Raw genomic sequence first — 15,735 nt, 5'->3', positions numbered from 1 at the left:
TTTAAGGTACAGTGCAGTATATCACATGACATGTTCTCTGGGATATTTTAAGGTAATCTAATCCTACCCCTTCCAGATGAATACTTCTCGACTTGAAACAGAAAGAGACATTATACTGTAACTACCCCCTACCATAACAAACAGCTGAAGCAAGCACACAAAGCTTCTTCAGAACTTCACATTTTCTAGTACAAGTAACTAATGCAAGGTACCCAACTCCAAATCTATTGCTATGGCTTGTCTTCCAGGTCCGAATGCCCAGCTACTCTACTCCATCGCATCGGGAGATCCTCAGAGCCAGTTTGACATCACCAAAGCTGGGGTACTCCAGACCAGAAAGGCCTTGGACCGGGAGGCCCAGTCCTTCTACAACCTGGTGGTCATTGTCCACGACCTGGCCCTCGCCCCCATGACTCGCTACACCAGCACGACCCAGGTGTCCATCATCCTGCTGGACGTCAACGACTGCCCGCCAACCTTCACCTCCCAGAAGAGGACCTATATCCAGGAGAATACTCCAGTGGACACGGTGGTCTTCACGGCCCATGCCATTGATGCAGACAGTGGGCCCAACAGCTACGTGGAGTACTCCCTGAAAAGCCCCTTTGGGAACAAGTTCAGCATAGGAACTATCGATGGAGACGTGAGGCTGGTGGGCGAACTGGACCGGGAGGAGATGTCCAATTATACATTGACTTTGGTGGCCAAGGATAAGGGCGAGCCGCCGCTGTCTTCAGCCATGGATGTCACGATGCTGGTGCTGGACGTCAACGATAATACGCCCAGTTTCTCGCAGAACATCTACGACATCGAGATTGAGGAGGACACGCTGACGGGCTCCGACGTCATCCAGGTGTTTGCCAGCGACGCTGATGAGGGAACCAACGGGCAGATCCGTTTCTCCATCGCTGGGGGTAACATCAACTCTGATTTCAGGATTGACTCGGTCACCGGATGGATCTCAGTGGCCAAGCAGCTGGACCGAGAGGTTCGGTCGTCTTATTCATTGGTGGTCCAGGCTTACGACCGCGGAAGCAGCTCGAGGGTAGACCGTGCCACAGTCAACATCGTGCTGTTGGATGTGAACGATTGCCCGCCGGTGTACGAGCTCTCTCCCTACTCTGTGAACGTTCAGGAGAACGTGGGGAGTCTCCCCAGCAACATACTACAGGTCAGTGAGGTCTTTCACTTTGTTAGTCATTCTAGAAAATCATGGTCAAACATTATTGACATTTCTGGACTGGGAATTTAAGTCTCATAAACAAAGCACTAATTCATATGCCAGGCTTTAGACCTTCAACAAGCTAATGGCTTAACTTAATTTCTAGGAATATTAATCCATTAAGTATGTATGGTATCAGTTTACAAACTGATACCGTACAAACTTACATACTTGCGGTGCGGCAGGTAGCCTAGTGGTTAGAGCGTTGGCCTAGTAACCGAAAGGTTGCAAGATCAAATCCCCGAGCTGACAAGGTAAATATCTGTCGTTCTACACCTGAACAAGGCAGTTAACCCACTGTTCCTAGGCCGTCATTAAAAATAAGAATTTGTTCTTAAAGGACTTGCCGAGTTAAATAAATAAATAACATCAAGCATGGTGGTCTTGATTTTGCGAATTAGCATAGGAAATAGGCAATTAAAAAGATAAAGAATGATAGCAATGAGTACTGCTAGTTTCACACTTTTTTAGATAACAAATTATTGCTTTAGAAAATGTCTTTGAGGTATTACAATCCAAAGTACCAAATTGAAGTGAATGAGAAAGGACGTCTCCACTGCATCGAGCAGACACACAATGGACCTGTCTCCACTGCAGAGCAGACACACATAGAACCTGTCTCCACTGCAGAGCAGACACACATAGAACCTGTCTCCACTGCAGAGCAGACACACATAGAACCTGTCTCCACTGCAGAGCAGACACACATAGAACCTGTCTCCACTGCAGAGCAGACACACATAGAACCTGTCTCCACTGCAGAGGAGACACACATAGAACCTGTCTCCACTGCAGAGCAGACACACATAGAACCTGTCTCCACTGCAGAGGAGACACACAATGGACCTGTCTACACTGCAGAGGAGACACACATAGAACCTGTCTCCACTGCAGAGGAGACACACAAAGGACATGTCTCCACTGCAGAGCAGACACACATAGAACCTGTCTCCACTGCAGAGGAGACACACATATAACCTGTCTCCACTGCAGAGGAGACACACATAGAACCTGTCTCCACTGCAGAGCAGACACACAAAGGACATGTCTCCACTGCAGAGCAGACACACCTAGAACCTGTCTCCACTGCAGAGGAGACACACATATAACCTGTCTCCACTGCAGAGGAGACACACATAGAACCTGTCTCCACTGCAGAGCAGACACACAAAGGACCTGTCTCCACTGCAGAGGAGACACACAATGGACCTGTCTCCACTGCAGAGCAGACACACATAGAACCTGTCTCCACTGCAGGGCAGACACACATAGGACCTGTCTCCACTGCAGAGCAGACACACATAGAACCTGTCTCCACTGCAGAGCAGACACACAAAGGACCTGTCTCCACTGTAGATCTGTCACGCCTGCTCCCGCTCTCCCTCCCTGGCGCTCGAGGGTGCCGGGCTGCCCTGCATTACGCACTCCTGCCACCATCATCACGCACACCAGCTTCCCTCGTCACGCGCATCAGCGATTCATTGCACTCACCTGGACTCAATCACCTGTCTTATTTCGTCAGGCTCCCACGCCTCTACCGGATCGCCAGGCTCCCATGCCTCAGCCGGTTCACCAGGCTCCTACGCCTCTGCTGGTTCGTCGGGTTTCTACACCCCAGCCGGCTGGTCCAGTGCCTATGCCTCGGCCGGCCCATCAGGCTAGTCCAGGTGGGACGCCGGGTGGCGCCCCTAGAGGGAGGGTACTGTCACGCCTGCTCCTGCTCTCCCTCCCTGGCGCTTGAGGGCGCCGGGCTGCCCTGCATTACGCACTCCTGTCACCATCATTACGCACACCTGCTTCCCTCGTCACGCCCATCAGCGATTCATTGCACTCACCTGGACTCAATCTCCTGTGTTATTTCCTTCCCTATATCTGTCTGTTCCTCAGCTCTGTTCCCCGCTTCAGCATTGTATGTCTTTGTTTTACCCGGTTCAGATGCTGTTCCTGTCCTGTTCCATGTCTGTGCTAAATTAAATGTTCAACTCTCCGATCCTGCTTCTCATCTCCAGCGTTAGTTCTTACAAGATCAGACACACAAAGGACCTGTCTCCACTGCAGAGCAAGCACACAAAGAACATGTCTCCACTGTAGATCAGACATACAAATGACCTGTCTCCACAGTAGAGCAGACACACAAAGGACCTGTCTCCACTGCAGAGAAAACACACAAAGGACCTGTCTCCACAGCAGAGCAGACAAACAAAGGACCTATCTCCACTGTAGATCAGACATACAAATGACCTGTCTCCACAGTAGAGCAGACACACAAAGGACCTGTCTCCACTGCAGAGAAAACACACAAAGGACCTGTCTCCACTGCAGAGAAAACACACAAAGGACCTGTCTCTACTGCAGACATACAAATGACCTGTCTCCACTGCAGAGCAAACACACAAAGGACCTGTCTCCACTGCAGACACATAAAGGACCTGTCTCCACTGCAAAGTAGACACACAAAGGACCTGTCTCCACTGCAGAGCAGAATCACAAAAGACCTGTCTCCACTGCAGAGCAAACACACAAAGGACCTGTCTCCACTGCAGACACATAAACGACCTGTCTCCACTGCAGAGTAGACACACAAAGGACCTGTCTCCACTGTAGAGCAGACACAAAGGACCTGTCTCCGCTGCAGATCAGACACACAAAGGACCTGTCCCCGCCGCAGATCAGACACACAAAGGACCTGTCCCCGCCGCAGATCAGACACACAAAGGACCTGTCTCCGCTGTAGATCAGACACACAAATTACCTGTCTCCACTGCAGAGCAAACACACAAGGGACCTGTCTCTACTGCAGCGTGCAGACAGACACACAAAGAACATGTCTCCACTGCAGCGAGCAGACACACAAAGGACCTGTCTCCACTGCAGAGCAGACACACAAAGGACCTGCCTCCACTGCAGAGAAAACACACAAAGGACCTGTCTCCACAGTAGAGCAGACACACAGAGGACCTGTCTCCACTGCAGACACACAAATTACCTGTCTCCACTGCAGAGAAAATACACAAAGGACCTGTCTCCACTGCAGACACACAAAGAACCTGTTTCCCCTACAGAGTAGACACACAAAGGACCTGTCTCCACTGCAGCGTGCAGACACACAATGGACCTGTCTCCACTGTAGAGCAGACACACAAATGACCTGTCTCCACTGCAGATCAGACACACAAAGGACCTGTCTCCACTGCATAGCAGACACACAAACGACCTGTCTCCACTGCAGCGTGCAGATACACAAAGGACCTGTCTCCACTGCAGCGAGCAGACACACAAAGGACCTGTCTCCACTGCAGACACACAAAGGACCTATCTCCACTGCAGAGCAAACACACAAAGGACCTGTCTCCACTGCAGCGAGCAGACACACAAAGGACCTGTCTCCACTGCAGCGAGCAGACACACAAAGGACCTGTCTCCACTGCAGAGCAGACACACAAAGGACCTGTCTCCACTGCAGCGGGCAGACACACAAAGAACCTGTCTCACTGCAGTGAGGAGACACACAGAGGACCTGTCTCCACTGCAGCGAGCAGACACACAAAGGACCTATCTCCACTGCAGTGGGCAGACACACAAAGGACCTATCTCCACTGCAGCGGGCAGACACACAAAGAACCTGTCTCACTGCAGCGAGCAGACACACAAAGGACCTGTCTCCACTGCGGTGAGCAGACACACACAGTGTAGCTTGTCTGTATACTGTTCCTACAAGGAAATTATTTTGCAGCTGTGTGGAAACGGCTCCAGCGGCAGTGGGTCGCCACACAAGAACATGTCCCTGTGCCAACCTGATGTGGCCCTCTATCTGTGCCCCGGCGGGCATTAAAGACAGCGCCCATAATGCACTGGCACCAGTGGTGTAAAGTACTTAAGTAAAAATACTTTAAAGTACTACTTAAGTAGTTTTTTGGGGTATCTGTACTTTACTTTACTATTTATATTTTTGCCAACTTTTACTTTTACTTCACTACATTCCTAAAGAAAATAATGTACTTTTTACTACATACATTTTCCCTGACGCCCAAAAGTACTCATTACATTTTCACACGAAAATGGTCAAATTCACACACTTAACATCCCTGGTCATCCCTACTGCCTCTGATCTGGCGGAATCACTAAACACAAATGCTTCATTTGTGAATTATTTCTGAGTGCTGGAGTGTGACCTGTTATCCGTCAATAAAAAAATGTAATAAAAATTGTGTCGTATCGTTTGCTTAATTTAAGAAATGTTAAATGGTTAACACTTTTACTTTTGATACTTAAATACATTTTAGCAATTACATGTACTTTTGATACTTAAGTATATTTAAAACCAAATACTTCTAGACTTTTACTCAAGTAGTATTTTACTGGGTGACTTCCCCTTTACTTGAGTCATTTTCTATTAAGGTATCTTTTCTTTTACTCAAGTATAACAATTTCGGGGGTTTTTCACCACTGACTGGCACTCTCAAATGAGTCCTTTTGGTCTGAAGATTTATGCCCAAACTTACAGCATAAGGACAGGAGGTTGGAATAGACCAATATCATATCTGACATTTTTTTGGCACATTTTCAGTAATGTCTGTCCTCCCAGACAGATGTTACAGTCTTACATTTTTCTGATCTCTGAGAAAATCTATTTTTACGGTGTCCATATTAGGATACCCTCAGAGTCATAAGGAGTGCTTCACTCTGACTTATCCGTCTCATCTTTGCTCTCTAGGTTATGGCCAGGGATGATGATCTGGGTTCCAATGGCCAGCTGAGTTACATGCTGAGCGGTGGGAACGAAGAAGGAGCCTTCAGTCTGTCGTCCAATGGTCAGCTGATCCTCACCCAGACCATGGACCGTGAGGCTCAGGGGAACTACACCCTCGTCATCACGGCAACCGACTCCGGTAAGAACTGCTGAGAGCGGTCAACTTATAATCTTCAAGTGTTTCTAGCATTTTGACACGACAGCATGAAGATGGACAGCGACTGTTTTATTATGTGTCGTCATCCATTGGTGTTGGAAGTGGCACACCTGTGCTAAATGCCTACCATATTCAACATGTTCAACTTAGTGTCTATCATCTCCTTGAAAAGAGAGGCGAAGGAAGAGCGATGCTCCGTAGGATGCATCTGTGTTACATCACAAGGACATAGACCCAAGCAAATATTTCAACAAATAGAGTTCATTCTTATTTCACACTGTAAGCTACGCATTGTTTTGTCATGCAAATGTAAATTTTAGGGATATTATGTTTGACGATATATGGTATCGTTTTGACAGCTAGTTGTCTGTACCTGCACCGAAACTCCAGTATTTTTCTTTCATCGCTTGATCTCCAGCTTCTTTTTAAATAGGGAGCCAATATGTTTCCAGCACTTTTATTTCCATGACTGATCAAAACTCATTTTCTCATGGCTCTCTCTTGTCCCTCTGCAGCAGACATATGGTGAGCAATACATCTAATCGCAATAAATTGGAACATCGAATCGCAATAAAATTACTGTATCGAATCGTAATACATATAGAATCACGATACATATCGTTCCGGCACCTAAGTATCGTGATAATATGATATTGTGAGGTCCCGGGTAATTCCCAGCCCTAATTATTTCCGCGCAAGGCTTTTTAAGTATATCCCGGAAAACCTTGTTGCAGCATTTGATAGAATAGGGCCCTTCTCTGTTTGTTTGGATACGGTGGTGGAGCTTGTTTTAGACAGATAAAAGGTCAGGTTGTTATTCCATAGAGGTCGGTAAATATGCAGTTAAGTGAGTACATGCGTATCCTCGTCCGAGCCAAATCACATGGTATGTAAGTTAAGTATATGTTTCTTTGGTCTACTCTGGCATGGCCGTCATGGTGAAAGGGTGGTTCTGTTTAATTCCTGGACTGACCATGTGACCAGTAGTAATGATGGGTATTTTTGACTTGGCATTGACTTTGGTGAGAAATTGTACAGTAAAGAGATTCACTCTCTGTAGTGTGCGATAATGTTGGATAGTGTGCATTAGGATAATGGATTATAGTAGGGGCTTCCCTCTTTGCAATGTCTCAAAGGTGTATTGTGTCAGACCCTGGGTGGCATCTTGGCCCAGTGTTTGTTTTGGACATATGCAAAGGATTTAAAGGCACAATCTATAACTTTAATATCCAGTCAAAAGTACTGCCTCTGCACTTGTCTTTTAAAACTGTGGCAGTGACAAAGCCATGAAATGTGACACAACTATACTTATTTTGTCTGATTTGTTACTTGCTCAAATTCAGAGATTTTGAATATCATGATTAACTAGACAATTCTAAACCAATTATGACAAGTATTGGGTTCCTTTTTATATCTGCTCTAAAAGTATGCCATTTCTTAAAGCCCTGTCAACAAATCCAAATATTTTGATAGAACATTTTGGAAGTTTTACCAATGAAAATGCAAAAAGAGGGATTTGAGTAGAAAATTGAAAAACCCATAATCATAGTACAGTCGAAATTACCCTATTGAGGCTGAGGCTAAGACAGGAAGGGAAACTGTTTTCCCAATTACTATCTGGCAGGACATCTTTAAGGTAGATGTTGAATATGTTAATTTTAACTCTTTGTTTACTGCAACTTCTTAAAAAGTTAATTACAGTAGTTTTGGAAAGTGTTTTAATTGCACAATTCAGAACTAGCTGTCTTGTCAAATTGATGATGCCTTTGGGTGACATAAAGTAGGCCTATGATTAGTTATGTGTAGTTAAAATATGGTTGATGTGTGGATCATGGAAGGAATTCCACTTCAGGGCTTGTTTTGCTCCTCTATCTTGTGGCTGCCACTCTTTCAGGGTCTGTCTGAGGGTTTCAACGAAGGTAAACTCATTAACCGGTGGCTGAGTGGAATTTCAGGGCCAACTCTGTTGAGTGGAATCTGTCATGAAATGTATGGAAACAAAAGAGCTCTCTGGTCCTGGTTCTCATAATGCTTCCTGGCTGGGGAACAGGGAGTTTGGCACGCTCCTGTCAATGTTTGGAACTCCGCGCTCTGGCCCGAAATGTGGCACAAATACAAGCTGCATAAAGGTGTTTTACAAAGAGGCTTGTTGAAAGGAGACTTGAAGATCAGATCCCCTTGCAGTGGAAAGTTGTTGGCATAATTTCTGAGGGAAAAGTGTGACCAAGAGAGAAAGATAACGGGACTGTGGAGTCCCAGGCAACTGTAATAGCTATATGGGGTTTAACATCAAACATCTGGCATCACCTGATGGAAAATCAGATTTGTAGCCCACTGCCTAGCCACATAGCAGTACAAGTTATCCCCCTCATAGAAAAATGTAGGACAATAAAAAATCTGAACACATACACACACATACAATAGACATTGGACACACACACGCTACAATATGTTGGCAATGAGTGATACTGGAACTGTTTTACTCAGCCACCACAGTTTCAAAAAACACATTTTCTGTATGACATGTTGGTAAGTTATAGTAGCAGCGAACCTTGAGTATGCATCGTTAACTTTCATAGAGTTGCTTCTCACAAAACAGGAATTTTAGAAGGCCATATGTTTACAGTGCAGTTCATGTATTAACTCAGATTGTTTTGTTTGTTTACATTTACAGTAACACTAGCAGAAGTTCGAAAGTGTTGTGAAGAAGAGAAAAGAAAACACTGATGTGATTTACTGGTTAACCTTGCGTTCTTTGCTCACAGGGGGGATTGAAATGAAGGGGGAGAAGTGTTATAGTGTGGACACTTTATAAATAATTACATTGAATATGTATTGTACTTACCTGCAGTATAGTAGGATTGCTATTCATATGTGCATGGTTATTATTGGCATTGGCATTGACCGTGACCTTTGATGAGGTCATCACTCGGAGACAGATCTGTACAAGGCGACTCTATCACATGTTGAGTGGGCTGTATCGCTTTGCTGTATTTGTACCGTTTGTACATGGCTGTACACCTTTTATTTCTTAGGTTGAAAATGAAGGAAAGTCATATAGAAATGCATGTGGCCATTCCTTGTCAAGTTACTACACTAACTGTTGATGCAACCTGAATGCATTATTCATGCATTCATTTAGGCTGTCTTGGGAGCCATTCTCTGTTGTGAATGCGTATAGCACAATTATAATGCACGATAGACTACTGCCTTTGTGTAACGCTAGATGACATTGAACGTTAACAAGTTGTGCTCACTCTCATACTGTAGAATTTCTCCATTGTCTAGTGCACATGCGTGTGGTGAGAACGTCCCCGGGGGAACATTGACATGCACCACGTTTGGTCCCATTTATTAAAGAGGAGGACACAGTAAATCCCCCAGCCCATGCCTATGGCGGCGCTTACCATTGCATAGAAATCCCCTCTTTCACATCTCGCCATAGGGCCAAAGTGTGTGTACTTTCTCCCTTTCAGGTCTAAACGACCGCTTAGCAGATAAAGGACTGTGATGAACGTCCCATTTGAATGCAGGATCTTTTATGAATCTTTTATGAATCATAAGTATTTCCAGAGTAGGATTCATCCCTGTTAGGAACGAATGGTCTGGTCATCTTAAAGATGATCTTTGTCTTGGATTATAATTATTGCTTTTTAAAAGAGGTTTTTGAGAGATGTCTCACCTCGCCCCTACTGTGCTTAGCTCAGTAGAATGATTTCAATGGAAAGTGAAGCTAACAAAGTTTGGAGAATTACTGATATGTGTTGTAAAAGCATAGATGGGACCTTGCCAAATCATTGTCCAAAGCTGGCCACAATAAATATTTAATGGGGTCCATTTCTGAAGTCCTCTCCAAGGCAGACTAGTGGCAACACAAGACGAGGCCAAATAAAATATCAGGTTCCTCAAATGAACTTTAACAGACCTGTAACATTCTCGATCAACTCTTAAAAACCGGCGCAGTAACAATGTGGTCTTGCAGGACGTTCTTTTTCTTATGCCTCTTTTTCCACTCCTGGTTTCTGGTCCACTTAGCAATTGTGGGAACATAATGTTTGTGTAAATAGCTTTAGTGTCTAATAAGTGTTTTAAAGAGGTGGTGTGGGTTGGATGATTAGTGCTTTGCGGCAGCCAGGAGATCCACGTTTTAAAAACCGCGGCTCTCTGTGATCCTCTCAACCATGATCACACCACTAACACGCAACACAGTTCATCTCAAATAAGCGATTTGCCGCCACAATAATTCCAATGGTGTCTTCTAAGTTGTACTCCATAGGCATTGAAAACGAACGGCATAGACGGCTCTTCAGTTGTTACTCTTTTTCACTTTTGGAAACAGCAGAAAAACATGTCATTTAAAAGACCTGTGGGCCTACTGGACGACAACAATGTCAAAACCATTGAACAGTTCAGCAAATGAAAAGCGTCATGGTAATAAAAGCACAAAAGGCAAATCACTTCATAAACTCCCAGTACGTGCCCTGCAGTAGGAGAAAATGGCAGTTTGTCTATGAATGGACTTTTCCTGTCTGTCTGCAAACCACCAACCCCTATTCATAACATAATGGGGGAAAAATATGTCTAACCATTCATACACAGCACTCCATAAATAACTGAAAGCTCTATAACATTTTAGGTATAATTTTATGAATACTTCTGAGATTGCTGTATTATTAGAAATAGGGTTTTGAAACGGGGAGTGGTCTGTTGTGTATAGCTGGGAATATCCTTTTATATTATCTCGCTCATTAAGTGTGAGAAAAAGCCCTGTTTACTTTGTTACATTTGGCAAAAGCAGCAGTGGGATAGCTCGCACCCTACAAACACAGCTTCACCATCCCCATTCAGGCGTGTTGGAGCGGGCACATTAAAAGGAGCTTTGGTCGCAAAGCAACAGGTTCTCAGGAGGAGAAAAATGTCAATGTCGGGCGAGATGGCGGCCAATTCACTGTGAGTAATGATGTGTTTTATTTACGCCGTCCCAAAAGAACACAATCTAGCCGCTGTTCATAAAGCGTAATTAACAGTTTAGCCTTAAACTCCCAGCTACAGATGGCTGTCAGATAAATGTACACATCCATCCTTCTTCCTAAGTCAACCTGTCTGGGGCTTCCAACTTTAATGAACCCTAGAGTTTGGACAACGATGCTATTGTTCTGATGAACCAGGGTGTTCAACGAGAGATCACTCAATGATTTTGAAGGCAGAGATTATCCCCAGTGTCAGTAAGACACCCAAACCCAGCTCTTACCACTGCTCAGACTGGCCAATCCCTGGAGGACACAACAACCGTTCTCAGAGGGATGCAGCCATTTCCTTCAAGTCAACTCCCTGCACAGATCTCCCTGTGTGGCATATGCTCACCAACCAGCTTCAGATTGTTTAATTGTAATTATATGTATTTTGTACCCCCTCCAGCTCTGAAAGGATGGCCCATGCCACCTTTTCCAGGGCTAATGAGATTTGTCCTCTGGTAATGTACACTAATAAGGTGCTTAGACTCGGCCATATGTTTATGCTAGACAATGCTTACTGGGGAGGGCTTATGGCCGGCTTACAGGGAAAGCTGTCAGTGTGTGTTTAAGCCAGAGCAGGCAAAGCAGAGGAACACAGCACTCCCAGTGAGTCTTCAGGGCTTGTTATTTTGGACGCTGACACTTAAGGGTTATTTAGGGTTCTCCCATTCGCTCATTTGATCCCACCAATAACAAACATTTTAGGCGCACAGGCTTAAATGCAATAATTGCATATTAGGAAGGAATTGAACATTGTTCTTCTCACGACCACTCCAGTCTCTTCGGTATAATTTAGAAATATCAAATACAGTTATGTTTTGGTCTCAGCTGGCCGAATTGTCATTGAGCGAGCCTAGGGGGAATGAATCATGCTTAAATTGGTATTGCTTTTCTGATTGAATTAAAGTGGTGAGGGATCCTCATACTACGTTAGTGCTTAAAGTATTTATCTGAGGTGTTGTGTTTCTGCCTGTGAAATGGGCTATGATGACTCAATGTCTCTATCATTGTCTTATTTCTCCCGTACTGCCGATGGAATCTACACGGTTATCTGAATACCATCAGCCTGTAGTCTTGGAAAATAAAAAGTGATCTGTGGAGACAGGCCTCTCGTCAGGACTTAGCTTGGGCTTAGCATGTAGCAACACTATTGCAGAGCTTGCTGACATCACTATGAGTCTCGGGGCAATCCTTGTCTTGGAAACAAGGTACCATGAGATAAAATATTTTCTGATTGAAAGAGCACATTTCTCATATCCAAACCCCATTTCTTCATGTTGTAATCTCCAAGACATATTTTTATTAAATATATACACTTTGAGCCAGTCGCCAAACAATGAGTGGCGTTTGCTGGCAAAACATTTTAGAATCACAGCAAAGTCCCCCAAGTAATATATACAATGAGTCTCCCAAAGATGTGAGCGGTGTTGTTGATATGTCCCGGTGTGAGGTGAATACTGATCTATAAAAGTGTAATCATCAGGACAGGATTGTCAGGTCAGAGCAGTTTTCCTACACTCTTAGATAAAAAGGGTTCCAAAAGGGTTCTTCGGCTGTCCCCATATGAAAATCCTTTTGGGTTCCATGTAGAACCCTCTATAGAAAGGATTCTGCATTGAACCCAAAAGGGTTCTACCTGGAACCAAAAAGGGTTCTTCAAAGGGTTCTCCTATTGGCTAAGCCGAAGAACCCTTCAAGATTCTAGATGGCACCTTTTTTTTCTTAGATTAACCCCGGTGTAAGATGATGCTAATGAGGCTAACTCAAGTCCAATAGAGCAGAGGTGATATCTGACATTTCCAGCTCCTCAAGTGTAGTAAACAAGGTTCAGGAGGTTGATTTCAGCCTAGTCTTTTTAGTTGAATCTTAAGTTAAGTAATTTTTTGAATCATGTAACTGTGCCTCGTGATGAATATTTAAGCCTTTTTTCCAGTGGATGTAATGAAGTTAGGCACAACCCTGGAGTATCACCGGAGATGGCACGAAAAAACATGGTGCGGTTTCATACTAGCTCGTAAATAGTGTCAAATACACAGAACTGCTGGTGCAGCAGGAAGAAAGAGCTCTCTGGGAACACGTTTTGTCTATGGAAACAATACTTTTTAACCACAATGAATGGCACCACCGCCGGTGCTGCAGACGTCCCAGTACAACTTTCCACCAGCTCTCTTTCCATGGCACGATGATGTAATTTGTCATATATCTGCAGGCCAGACAAGGTTTGCTTGCAGCCAAACCTACTGTATGCCTAGTTCTGCCATATCTCCCTAGGCTCAAGCCATCGGTCACAAGTGGTGGAAACGTTCACCATTCAAATCAGCTAAATTGTTGACCTTGATACTTTGGTTGCCAGATTCCAGTGCAGACTGTTTGGATGAGATGCTGGCATTTTCAACAGCAGTTTTTTTGGAGAGAGCATCCTATTGAAACAGCGTCAACTTCTCACTTTGTTATTCCTCCAGTCACAGTCACAATTTTGAACTTGTCTTGTTATCAATATGGGTGGGAACTTAGCGTTATATTGGTGTGGGTGGTAGCTATGCTCTCTTCCTCCCGTATTCAATGTCACAGAAGCCATCATGGAATGTTTTCTCCTAACCAAAACTATGCATCAGCACCATACTTTGCATACTTGTATTTGCACACAGTATTTTATTCCATGATGACTGAATCTGTGAGCCCACAGAATGTAGTACGAGATCTTCAGAACTACGTACACATTATGGACACACAGCAGGTCAAAATGAAGAAACTATTGTGATGTGATAGCAATGACCCCTGGGAGGTTAAGAAGTAGACTGCGGAGAGAGTAGGATGGTGTGGGACTGATCCACACAGAAAGATATGGAAAATACCTCATTTGAACCATGGCTGTCAACAAGGGTGAGTTCAGTGCAGGTTTAGGGTCAGAGAGGAGTGTTTCGTGGGGTTTAAGGCCGGGGGGGTGGGGCGTGGGCTTTCTTCAGGCTTACCCGTGGATTAGCTAGGGTAACAGAGTCTGTCCCTAGCACCCAGCCCCTGGTGCGCTGGTGGTGGGGTGCTTGGTACCGGGTCAGGGGTCACACAAATGCAATGGCTGCTTCGGTTCTCCGGTGGCGGTGACTTCACATCCTCCCGAAAAGTGAAATGTCTGGACGGAGGCCAAAAGTATCCCACCTAAAAATACAAACAAGCCCATTCAAAAGGGAGCAATGCTACGACACTACTATGGCTACACTCTGACTTTAAGGAGCCAATTCTATGTGCTGAAAAACGTTAACATGTTTTTCATTGAATTACTTATAGATAAATTAAACAGATATACATGCTCCACTGAGTTAATGACTGTCGCAAACAAAGTCAATTGGTTTTAAAAGACGCTAATCGGTCAAGGAGTTGCAGACCAGAACATCCTTAGCCGGCAACATTGCAGGGCTCTTACGAGTTGTTGTCTGCCAAACAGAGCTTGCCCGAAAACAGTGGCTTATTTCCACAAAGTAACTCACCTTAAACTGATGCAGAAACCTCCTGACATGGATTAAGAGGATCAGTTGTAGAGTGGCAGCCATTTAATCTGCTTCCATAACAACCCGTGAAACAATGACTCAATCTTGTCAACCCCGTCACGTTGCACGCTTGTATGGGTGATGACACTAAGCATAGAGACCGACATGTAAATCACATCGGCCCACTACTAAGCAGTTTGCTGACTCATGTGTTTTGATACTGGTGCCACTGGTTATGTAATTTAATGATGACAATCCAAATTAATGCTATTTATAGTATTCAGTGTTCCATGCATTTCATTTGGGGGGGGTCTTAAAAAATATATTGCTTTTGAATGAGCAAATTCGTAAGTAAAGGCTGCCCTATTTTCTTCTTTGAAACACCTCGCTTGAAATGATGTACTGCATGATGATCATAAATGACCTTGTCATATGCGCTTTTCAAAGTCTAACAAGGCCTAGAGTTGCTAATAAACATACAATTGTGAAAATTAGCAACTTTTCTTGAGGCAAAGCAATGAATGACTCATCCTTGTAATGACTCACCAGTATAAAGTTTGCGGTTTCTGTGCCTGGTATTTTGGGATGAAACTGTTGACTCTTTCGCTGTGTATGTTATCATTTATTTTGTAGTGGAATGCGTTTTTTGTTTGGGGTGTTTGTAACAATTTGAAGTGTGTTTGTGCTAACAACTGCTGTGCTGATCATAGCAGCTGAACGCATGAAGGATTTAGCTAAATCTGCAGGTATTAGATTAAGTTATTTCATTTAACATAAGTATTTGGGAAGGATTTCTTGCATTAGTGCCATCACCCCACCGCTCATTCAATAAATATAAGGCTCTTCGCCGTACCATAATCCCTTTGTCATCCAAATGAGCAGATAAGCATTAGTTATGCGGCAAAGAGCTTATGAGCATGTGTTATTAATGAACATGATCTTTACACATCAAGAGAGCCTTCCTGGCTCTAAGGGATATGCTCCATATTGTCCCCCTGCATTACATTCTGGAGTTTCTGTATGTTTTGATTATGCACAGGCTCCAGATCAAGAGAGATTATTCATGGCCTCTTTCCAAATGGTTATTTTATTATTGTATTATTAAT

General features: G+C 44.2%; 1 protein-coding gene across 2 annotated transcripts in view; it reads left to right on the top strand.

Moving 5' to 3' along the window:
• The window catches only part of LOC139574400 (protocadherin Fat 4-like), a 98,595-nt gene that overhangs the window by 63,027 nt on the left and 19,833 nt on the right, over positions 1 to 15,735 (top strand). For both annotated transcript variants that reach the window (XM_071398933.1, XM_071398932.1), the window contains exons 5-6: positions 249 to 1,171; positions 5,937 to 6,111. In XM_071398933.1, the coding sequence (XP_071255034.1) occupies positions 249 to 1,171; positions 5,937 to 6,111 (1,098 nt within the window). The remainder of the gene's footprint in view (positions 1 to 248; positions 1,172 to 5,936; positions 6,112 to 15,735) is intronic.

Source organism: Salvelinus alpinus, chromosome 4 (assembly GCF_045679555.1).
Source record: "Salvelinus alpinus chromosome 4, SLU_Salpinus.1, whole genome shotgun sequence".
In the NCBI taxonomy this organism is placed as follows: Eukaryota; Metazoa; Chordata; class Actinopteri; order Salmoniformes; family Salmonidae; genus Salvelinus; species Salvelinus alpinus.
This window is presented reverse-complemented; position numbering and strand designations above follow the sequence as displayed.